This window comes from Chrysemys picta, chromosome 21 (genome assembly GCF_011386835.1).
Source record: "Chrysemys picta bellii isolate R12L10 chromosome 21, ASM1138683v2, whole genome shotgun sequence".
NCBI classification, from domain to species: domain Eukaryota; kingdom Metazoa; phylum Chordata; order Testudines; family Emydidae; genus Chrysemys; species Chrysemys picta.
In genome coordinates, this window is record NC_088811.1 from 1,695,914 (window position 1) to 1,706,920 (window position 11,007).

General features: G+C 58.2%; 1 protein-coding gene across 1 annotated transcript; it reads left to right on the forward strand.

Annotated features, from left to right (window-relative positions):
• The first annotated feature begins 8,851 nt into the window (after positions 1–8,851).
• HES2 (hes family bHLH transcription factor 2) lies at positions 8,852–10,803 on the forward strand. The gene is made up of 4 exons (XM_008173707.4): positions 8,852–8,994; positions 9,160–9,255; positions 9,723–9,816; positions 10,191–10,803. Exons 1-4 carry the CDS (start codon positions 8,899–8,901, stop codon positions 10,469–10,471), a joined length of 567 nt encoding a protein of 188 aa, XP_008171929.2. The 5' UTR covers positions 8,852–8,898; the 3' UTR covers positions 10,472–10,803.
• Positions 10,804–11,007: the final 204 nt, after the last annotated feature.

Sequence of the window (11,007 nt, forward strand, 5' to 3'; positions counted from 1 at the left end):
GAAAGATGTTAATGAGATTATTTTCCTACCCAAAGTATAGGTCAGCACATTGGACAATGTCACTGATTTCTATTGGAGTCACTTGGTTTTCTGACTATTCCTGCACCTTCAGCATCCAGGAATGACTTCTCTTCTTTAGGGCAAGGTGTAAATCACCAGGTGGGGCTCTAAGGCGCATGCTTGCCAGTGGAAGTGGAGATTGCAGAGGCCAGACATGTGCTCCCCCTCCACCCACACACCAGTGCACAAGCCAGGCTGCAGCATTTTATTTAGTAAAGGCATCTTTGGTCCTCCAAAGACGGGAGGAGAGCAATCTCCAGCTAGCCTTTTCCTTCCTGCCAAGAGCCACCAAGGCCTCTCTCTCAGGACGAACACATCTGATCTGATCTTCTAAGCAACTGCTCTAAAATTAAAGCCTGGATGTGTAAGTAAGTAGCTAGCCCAAGATGGCCAAGGACTATTGTCAGGGGAACTGGCCTTCCTTTGTGCCCAGCCCCATGTGGGCCTGGAAATGACGGTACTGTCTTGTCTCGGCCCAGCCCACAGACAAGGGAAGCTGAACTAATGCGAAACATATTTACCTCCTTAGTGGCATATGACATGAGAGTGACTGATGCTTTGCCTTTACACTCAAGTGAGCTCCCAGCCAACCCACAGCCAAGGTCAATGCAAGGTCTGTGCCCCCAGGAAGGATGTAGGCCTTTCCAACAGGTGTAGGCCTTGCATGAATAATGAAAGAAAACAGATGTGAGGACACAGAGGTTAGCAATGGACAACGCCTAAACTCACAAGTGGCCTTGTAAATAACGTAGTTAGTAGATAAACAACTAGTAAGAAGGGTAATGTGTGATGAGCTGGGAGCCGCAGCTTTGCTTACTAGCATACTTTGCAGATCGTGGACAAGTTCATGATCTGTACAGGGATTGGTTACAAACACTGGTAGACCAATCATAAAGTATGATACGATGTGTGAACCAATAGTATTAAATGCAAGTGTATAGATAAGCTTATGTACGTTGGATGTGTGGTGTACCCTGTACCCATCCCCTGCACTTCAGCCTGAACAACTCAAGTGTAGTTTGATTGAATGCCAATGAGGAAACCTCAGTGAGGAGCGGAGAGTTGAGCTGATGGATGCCAGAGAACTGGATGAAGTGTTCTCCCAGAACTGGACCAGGGTGTTCAGGATAAGATAAGCAGAAAATATCTCAGAGGCAAGCCCAACACCAGAGAGTTTAATTACAGAGGTGTAGGAAGGATTGTGTCATTTCATTCTTGATGTCTTCCCTTTTCTCGCTGGACCGACATTTCTCTGCATCCACCAGCAGAACCAGCCTAAGGGATGGCAGAGTGTCCTGGCTCCTCAGAGGGTTTGACCACTGATAAAAAGCCACAGAAGAGAAAAGGGTGGAGAACTCTACCGCTGCTGGGACATGCCAGGTACCGAGCCAACGTCAGTCCAAGCTGCCAGGGAGGAGACCCTTGGAAATGCATAGGACTTCGCACTTACAGTAGATGGAACTTACTTGACATTACAGATGTTGCCAGAGGTTCCTGGGGTAGGTTTGCAGGAATCTCTCTATACAACAGGGATGAACACGGTATAAATTCCTAGGCAGAGAGACGCGCTATCTCCACTTCAGGGGTGGAGAGGCCACAAAGAAAGTCAGGGCCAGAACTGGGGCTTCAGCTCAGCACTCCCAGCTGCCAAGGCCGGCCGTGCCCACTACAGTGCTGCCCTCGTAACCCTCCAGGCCAGGTTCAAATGTGGCACTGGCAGCAGGCAGCTGGCTCTCTCCTGCCCCGGGTTCCCACCCAGGCCTTGCCCAAGCGCGGTTAGAAGAGAGGTGTGGGAAGTAAGGGGCTTTATACTTAATCCGGATAGATGGGGGTGTGTGGGGATGGATAGATTCTGCTCCAGTCTATCTATCTGTCTATCCATCCCCATACACCCTCTCTCTCTCTCTCTCTCTCTCTCTCTCTCTCTCTAGCTATCTATCTATCCCCATCCACCCCATCATCTATCTATCTATCTATCTATCTATCTATCTATCTATCCCCATCCACCCCCTCTATCTATCTATCTATCTATCTATCTATCTATCTATCTATCTATCTATCTATCCCCATCCACCCCCTCTATCTATCTATCTATCTATCTATCTATCTATCCCCATCCACCCCCTCTATCTATCTATCTATCTATCTATCCCCATCCACCCCCTCTATCTATCTATCTATCTATCTATCTATCTATCTATCTATCTATCTATCTATCCCCATCCACCCCCTCTATCTATCTATCTATCTATCTATCTATCCCCATCCACCCCCTCTATCTATCTATCTATCTATCTATCTATCTATCTATCTATCTATCTATCTATCTATCTATTTATCTATCTATCCCCATCCACCCCATCTATCTATCTATCTATCTATCCCCATCCACCCCCTCTATCTATCTATCTATCTATCTGTCTGTCTGTCTGTCTCGTGGCAGTTAGGGCAGCAGACGGCCGCTCACTGGCATGTGCCTCTGGGTGTATCTCGCAGCCTCCCATCCTGTGGCTCCTCCGGCGGCTGTCGGGGGCGGGGCCGGGGGTCGCCCCGAGGCCGATGATAACGACACAGCGATGAAGCTGATAGAGGCCAAGGGTCTGGTCTGCGCGTGTGGCTTTGCAGAGAAGGGCTGAGCGCGGATTTTCAGCCCACGGGCACGCCCTCGCACGGGCTGGGTCTGTCTCCGCCGGGGCTTGGCTGCAAGGGCTGGAGGGCGAAAGGAAAGAAATGGGGGAGGGGGGGAGCTTCTGGTATTCCACAGGCTCGGCGAGCCGCGAACCCCGGACAGAAGCGGCTCCCCAGCAGCCCCCTCTGCCTGCCCTTGTCCTGCCTGGAGTGCTCGGCGCTGCACCGAGGTGGGTGCGCGGCCAACCGGCCCCGGGCAGCTCTTCGGGGTTGCTTCAGAAGCACAAACAATCCAGGAGAACCCGAGGAATGACAAGTCGTCTCCCCCCCGCCCCCCAGGCAGCCGCCAGCGCTTGTTACCGCCCAACCCCCACTGGGTCCAGGGCCGGAACAGGCAATCCGCGGTCCTGAGCGCACTGGGGCAGCCCCATGGAGCGCCCATCGCCCCCCAGGGGCAGCCTCAAGGCCCCCTCCGCTGGCGAGGAGAGGCGGCCGCACTGGGTGCCCAGTACAGTACTTACCCCAACTGCGGGGGTGCGCTGCACGCGTCGGAGCAATCGGCCCAGGCGCTCAGCAGACCCAGGCAGGCCCCGCTGCATTAGCCGCACTTGGGGCCGCTCCCCGCGGGAGTTGTAGCTTTTTTGTCAGTTACTCGGGGAAGCGGCTCCTCGCGGCGCTATTGTCTCGGGCCCCCGCTGCCTCGAGCAGATGGCGGCGTGTTTCTGACCCGCGCCTCAGTTCCCAGGAGCCTATTCAGAGCACGAGGCCTAGACATTCAATCCAGTGACCCCGGGACCTGCCCACCCCGCCCCGCGCAGGCCGATAGCGCCTGTTGGGCCCAACTGCGTCTGCGATGATCCGGGCGCCCGAGCTACCCCCAGCCGAAGGCGGCTCCGGCAGCTGCCGCCGCCCGGGGGATCCTGACACCCTCCTTGGGCCAGGCTGGAGCCCGGTGGGGCGAGACCGCTCGGCCTGGCTCCGCTCCCCCCGGGGCGTCTGCCGGCTGCACAGCCCGCCCCCCCTTCGCTAGCCCTGGCCGGCCACCCCGCCGCTCAGCCTTACTCGGGGCCGAGCCGGGCACCCCGGGAGACAGGCCGGCTGGGACGAGCTTGCACCGGGTGCCAATCCAGAGCGGGGCAGAGGCAGCGGGGGCAGTGGCAGGAGGCGCTGGGAGGGAGCAGAGGAGAACCAGGGGCTGTAAGCGGGCACAGGGCCAGGGCGGCCCTGAGGATGCGGGGAAAGGAGCGGAGACCCAGTGCATCCATGGCCCGCTCCCACCCACAAGGGCTCGGCGCTGCAGCCTGGCCAGGAAGGAGGCGCACACCGGGTACTCGCTCCGCGCACCCCCGGTACCGCCCCGCGCACCCCCGGTACCGGCCCCGGCGCACCCCTGGCACCCGCCCGGCGCACCCCCGGCACCCGCGGCGCACACCCGGTACCGGCCCCGCGCACCCCCGGTGCCCGCCGGCCGGCGCTAACCACCCCTCCCCGGCACAGTCCCGTCCGGGCGCTGCCCTAGCGAGCTCGTCCTCTTCTCCCCCGGCGCGGGGCTCCGGTGGGTTCGGACCTGCGCTCCCGCTGGCAGCCACGTGAGACCCGAGTGGTTCCCGGCCCGCCCCCGCGTGTCACATCCTGCCGCGCAAGCGACGCGGGGAGGGCGGCCGGGCCCTGCGCTCAGCACCCTGGACAGCAGCTCGGGCGGGCGGCGGCCGGGGCCGGTGGCTAGTGCTGACAGGAGACGCTGCGCCGGGGGAGCCTGGGCAAACTTTCCCTCCTAGGGGCAACCAGCCGTCTCTGCGCGCCCCCCCTCTGCGCCTGGGGAGCCGAGAGGCCGGGCACCCCCAGCCCGGGGACCAGGTGCCGCTGCCCTCTGGCCCTGGGACCCGTCAACACCCTACTGAGACTTAACTGTCCCAGTTCCCAAAGATGTCCTGCCCAGAGAGAGGAAACCAGATGACTTCACCCTTCCACTGGACTGATTAAAATCCTGACCAGCACTTGGATGCGAGCTCCTTTGATGTGTCCTTTCCCTTTCCCTTTCCCCTTCCCCTTCCCCACCGTCTTCTGCTCTTCCCTATTTTCCATGTTCTGTCTCCTGTCTCATAAGAGTCTGGCTTAGCCAGTCAAGACAATGCCGCCTTTTGCAACATTGGTGTGATCATGTGAATGGAAAGGCAAGCCAAATGTAATGCCTTAAACAGCTCAACACTGGTGTGAAAAATAACATATAACAAATAGAAGAAAAGGGGAAGTGGATAGTAATGAGTATAAATCACAAGTAAGGAAATGTAGAAAATAAGGGAAGCCAAGGGACACAAGGAGAAATCTATGGCCAGCAGAGTTAAGGACAATAAGGAGTTTTTAAAACCTATTAGGAACCCAAAGAATCCTGAGAATGGTATTGGTCCATTACTAGATGGAAGTGGTAGAATGATCAATAATAATGCAGAAAAGGAAGAGCTGTTCAATAAATATTTCTGCTCTGTTCTTGGGGGGAAACAGCTGATAACGTCTCATCATATGGGGATGATAACACTCTTTCCATTCCACTAGTATCACTGAAGGATGTTAAACAGAAGCTACTAAAGACAGACATTTAAAAATCAACAGGTCCAGATAACTTGTAACCAAGAGTTTTAAAAGACCTGGCTGAGGGCTTCGCTGGACCATTAATGTTGATTTTTCAATGCATCTTGGAGCATTGGGGAACTTCCAGATGCCTGGAAGAAAACTAATGTAATGCCAATTTTTTAAAAAGGTAAACCTGGGTAATTAAAGGCCTGTCAGCCTGGTAATGATCCCAGCCAAAATAATGGAGTAGCTGGTACAGGACTTGATTACTAATGAACAGGAGCACCGCCAGCTTTTCTGCCACCCTAGGCGGCAGAAGGTCCTGTCCCAAAATGCCGCCCCCCACAGAGGCGGCAGAAGGTCCGGCCACCGAAATACCACCGTGGTTGCTGCCTCCCAAATTGTAGTGCCCTAGGCAACCGCCTAGGTTGCCTAATGGGTTGTGCCGGCCCTGCTAATGAACTAAAGGAGGTTAATATAATTAATGCAAATCAACATGGGTTTATGGAAAACGGCTCCTATTAAACTAACTTTGATATCTTATTTTTTAAAATGAGATCATGTTTGGTTGATAAAGGTAATAGTGTTGATGTAATATACTTAGACTTCTATGAGGGGGGAGGGATAGCTCAGTGGTTTGAGCCTTGGCCTGCTAAACCCAGAGTTATAAGCTCAATCCTTGAGGGGGCCACTTAGGGATGGGGATAAAAATCTGTCTGGGGATTGGTCCTGGTGCAGGGGGTTGAATGAGGTCCCTTCCAACCCTGATATTTTATGAGTCTAAGGCATTTGACTTGGTATCACATGACACTTTGATTAGAAAATTAGAACAATATAAAATTAACATGGCACACATTAAATGAATTAAAATCTAATGCACTGATAGGTCTCAAAATAATTGTAAATGGAGACTCATCATCCTGTGGGTCTGTTTCCAGAACAGTCCCATAGGAATTGGTTCTTGGCTCTATGACCCAGAAGAAAACATAAAATCATCACCAATAAAGCTTGCAGATGACTCAAAAATTGGAGGTGTGGCAAATAACAAAGAGGACCGTTCACTGATTCAGAGCCATCTGGATCACTTGGTAAACTGAGCGTGAGCAAACAATATGCAACTTAAATTGGCTAAATGTCAATGTATACATCTAGAATAAAGAATGTACAGGATGGGGGACTCTGTCCTGGGAAGCAGGGACCAGGGACTCTGAACAAGATTTGGTGGTCATGGTGGATAAGACCGGAACATGATGCTGTGACCAAAAAAGCGAATGCGATCTTGGAATCTCCACTTGGAGGAGAGAGGTTATTTTACCTCTGTATCTAATCTGGCACTGGTGTGACCGCTGCTGGAATACTGTGTCTTGGTCTGGTGTCCACAATTCAAGAAGGATGGTAAATTGGAGAAGGTTCAGAGAAGAGCCATGAGAATGATTAAAGGATTAGAAAACCTGCCTTGCAGTGACAGACTCAAGGAGCTCCATCTATGTAGCTTAACAAAGAAAAGGTGAAGGGGTAACTTGTTTATTATCTGTAAGTACCTACACAAGGAACAAATATTTAATAATGGGCTCTTCAATCTAGCAGAGAAAGGCATAACCAGATCCAATGGCTGAAAGTTGGAGCTAGACACATTCAGACTGGAAATAAGGTGCACATTCTTAACAGTGAGAGCAATTAATCACTGGAACAATTTACCAAGGGTTCTGGTGGATTCTCCACCACTGACTAGTTTTAAATCAAGGTTGGATGTTTTTCTGAAAAATCTGCTCTAGCCCTTCTTTGGGGCAGTTCTCCAGCCTGTGTTAGACAGGATCTCAGACTAGATGATCACAATGGTCCCTTCTGGCCTGAAAATGTAGAAGTCTGTGAAAGTTTGCCAGTGGCTGATAGGACCTTGTGCTGGGTTGGGCCTATCATTTCCCAGCAGCTAGGCCTCAGGAAAGAAAGCCCTAAAGACAGATGCTGCCTTTCCTGTCTGTCCTATTCTCTTCTCCCTCTGCCAGTGTCTCAGCCTTGCTGGGTCTTTAAAAGAAAGAGTCCAGGCCGGCCAAACAGCAGCAGCAGCTCAGATCCCCTTTGTTCCCCCCAGAAGGGCGGTTAATGCACTTTGGTACCATAAGAGACTGTCAAACAAGGGGTCCCCCTGTAAAGATTAGTCCCTGGCACGAAGGGGTTAAGGGACACCCGTACCTGGCTGCATGGTTGCAGGTGCGGGACCCGGTGCCTCCCGGCTCACCGGGAGCAGTTAAATAAGGGGCTTTGCATCCGCTAACCGTCCTTGGGGGGCTGCCCCCCCCCCCAGCAACACAGGCCCCTGGGCTCTGGGGACGCGGGGCGGGCTCTCCCCTCGCGGGGCAGCAGGTGGTTGTGTTTGAAGCTCCGCTGAACGGCTGCTTGGGAAGCGACTGAGCCCCCCCCCCGTTCCCCCAGCCCTACTGGGCCGAGCTCATCCCCCGGGAGGCCAACGGCCCGGCGGTGCCACACCAGGGCCCTTGGCTGCCCCTGCCCGCTCCCCAGGCGGGGGTGACTGGGGCTGACTCCCTGCGGCTAATGGCGGGGTCGGCCAGAGCCCGGCTCCCAGCTCGGGCAGGGACGGAACTACCCAGCCTCAGCCGCAGGGCGCCCCGCAGGGCGGCGGGAGACGGTCCCTGAAGCGGCCCCCTCCGGAGGTTCGTGGGGGGCCTGCGCTCAGCACCTTGGACAGCAGCTCGGGCGGGCGGGCGCCGGGGGCTGCGACGGGGCGATCCAGCCGCCCCTGGGGAGCCGAGAGAGACGCCGCCGTCCCCGAGATCCCACCCAGGGAGCGGCCCACTGGTCCCGCGGGTCCCTGCGTGGAGCGCGCCGCCTGGGTAGCTCCAGTCCGCGGGGCCCCGGGGATAACACGGGCCGCGCAGCAAAGCTTCCCACAGCGCCTGTCGCGTTCGGACTCGCAACATGCTGCGCAAACCTGCCCCCAGCCAGGGGCCCCGCGTGTCGGGCGGTCCCAGCGGCGGGGCTGGGAGCTGAGGCAGGCAGGGTGGCTCCCCGAGACGAGCTTTGTGTCTGCACTGGGCCCACCCGCCTTTTAAACGGCGGAGACGCGTGCACAGAGTCGTGCGCGTAGCACGTGTCAGGAGAGGGAACCCTGAATATACGAGCCTGTATGTGCACACCTCTGCTGCCAGCATCGGTCCAGCGAGGAGAGAGTGTGTGTGTGTGTGTGTGTGTGTCTGGGCGGGAAGGGGGCGCATCAATCCCGAGCGCTTTCCCAGGCGGTGTGTAACGCGCGCTGTAGAGTCACCCGAACGCTAGCGCGGGCTCTGGGACTGGGGACAGTGCGGGGCTCCCTGGCACCCGCTAGGCGCACAGAGCAGCGCCGGGCAGGTGAGGGGCCGGGCTGCGCGCATAGCTGCAGCCAGTGCCCAGATCTCACTGCCCTGAGCCCAAGGCCCAGCAGATGGGGCGGCTGTTAATTGGCGGGGCCTCCTTGAGGAGCCAGCCCTGCCCCGGGCGTCCCTCCCCAACCCTGTAACAAAGGCAAGAGGCGGGGCCCAGCAGAGGCGGCTCCATAAAAAGCCCCAGCCCCGGCTGGGAGCAACGATTCCACCCCCAGCAGCTCTGCCCGGCCGAGCTCCCAGCGATCCTGCCCCTGGACCCATGTCCCCGCGCAGCGCCGCGCCCGAAGCGGCGCAGAGCTACAGCTCCAGGCTGGGGGCGCACAGGAAAACCGGGGAGGCCGCTGAGCTGCGGAAGGTGAGCGAGGGTCGCGCTCTAGCCCTGGGGTCCCCTCGGATCCCGCCCCACATTCCTCGGCCTCCGCACCCCCCATGTAACCCCCTCAGCCCCTGGGCCTGACCCGCGCGCCCGCCTGGTGCCCCTGCTGCACCGGAACTGACCCGTGCCCTTGTGTGCCCGCAGACCCTCAAGCCGCTGATGGAGAAGCGCAGACGAGCCCGCATCAATGAGAGCCTCAACCAGCTGAAGACCCTCATCCTGCCGCTCATCGGCAAAGACGTGAGTACCAGCAGCCGGCACCGCGCTGCGCCCTGCGCTCTCCAGGCCGGCACCGCGCTGCGCCCTGCGCTCTACGTCCTGCGCCTCTCTGGGCCGGCACCGCGCTGCGCCCTGCGCCCTACGTCCTGCGCTCTCCGGGCCGGCACCGCGCTGCGCCCTGCGCTCTCCGGGCCGGCACCGCGCTGCGCCCCCACCCCCCCGGCCGGCACCGCGCTGCGCCCTGCGCCCCCCCCCGGCCGGCACCGCGCTGCGCCCTGCGCTCTCCGGGCCGGCACCGCGCTGCGCCCTGCGCCCCCGCCCGCCCCGGCCGGCACCGCGCTGCGCCCTGCGCTCTATGTCCTGCGCTCTCCGGGCCGGCACCGCGCTGCGCCCTGCGCCCTACGTCCTGCGCCTCTCCGGAACCGCGCGGCGCTGCGCTCTGTGCTGCCCGGGCCAGGCGCCGACTAACCTGTCGCTTCCCCACGCAGAGCTCGCGCTATTCCAAGCTAGAGAAGGCGGATATTCTGGAGATGACCGTGCAGTTCCTCAAGGAGATCCCCGCCCCCTGCCCCCCCGTCCCAGGTGAGTGCTGCCTCCTCCCAGCCCAGACACCTGCTTGCAGCTGGGCCCAGGCCGGCGACAGGGCCAGCCCTTCCTCAAATCGCTCAGTCCGGGGAATCCCCTCCCTCCCTCCCCAGGAACCCCCAGCCAGACCACGTGTTCCTCCTACTCCCCGGAGTCCCCGTTCCTTTATCCATTGCCAAGTATCTGACTTTATTCACCTGCGGCTGCAGCCCCCGGCCCCTCTCCGTGCCAGGGCACCCTCCCCTTGCAGCCGCTGGGACTGGGCCCAGGGGGCAGTCCGGGCCTCTCCCTGCCATGGGCTGGACAAGCCCCCCTGCCAAGGCAGCCCTGACTCCGCGGCTGAGCACTGACTCGCTTTCTCTCTCCTCCAGACCCCGCCGAGAGTTACCGGGAAGGATACCGAGCCTGCCTGTCCCGCCTCACCAGCCTGCTGGCAAAGTCCCACCTCCTGGGCAGAGACTCGTGCAGCCACCTGCTGGAGCACCTGCAAAGGACCAGCGCTGAGCCCAACAGCTGCCAGGACGGCAGCAGCCCCACGGACTCATGCCCAGCCTGGCGGAGGGCAATGCCAGCCAGCCCGGCCAGGGGGCTGCGGGAGATCTCACCCCCTCGCCCCCAAGCTGCAAATCCAGGCATCTGGAGGCCCTGGTAGAGCAGCGGACTCTGCACATCTCTGCCTGTACATAGGGGAGCCCAGCTATTTATTTGTACATTGATCGCCCTCTTCCTTTCCAGTGTAAATACCATAGACAGTCCCTGCCAGAGCCCCGCCGGGGCCTGGGTGGCTCAGCACGTGGTCCCCGTGCGGGTGACAAGGCAGCGGGGTGAAGTGGAACCTGGTAAACCCAAAGGGGTGTCTCCTGGGCCTGTGAACTGCACACTGCTTGGCCAGAGGCCGACTGGCCCTTGCTATGGAGTCACTAAAGTTTCATATGCGGGAGACACTTTATATTTTCATACAAATAAAATGCTCTGACTGAAGCAACCTGGCCTGTGTGGTGGTGTGGTGCCTGGGCATGAGCTAGCCGTGTCGTGCTCTGCATTGCAGGCCGGGTGGGGGACCCATGCAGGGGACAGCCCGAGGCCTAGGTCCTAAGTTGCCCTTAGTGCCTGTGGAGGCTCCTGACATCCAGGTGCGCTCAGCACGGAGGGGAGCAGGGCTGGAGTGGCCATGGGGAGCGTGTCGCT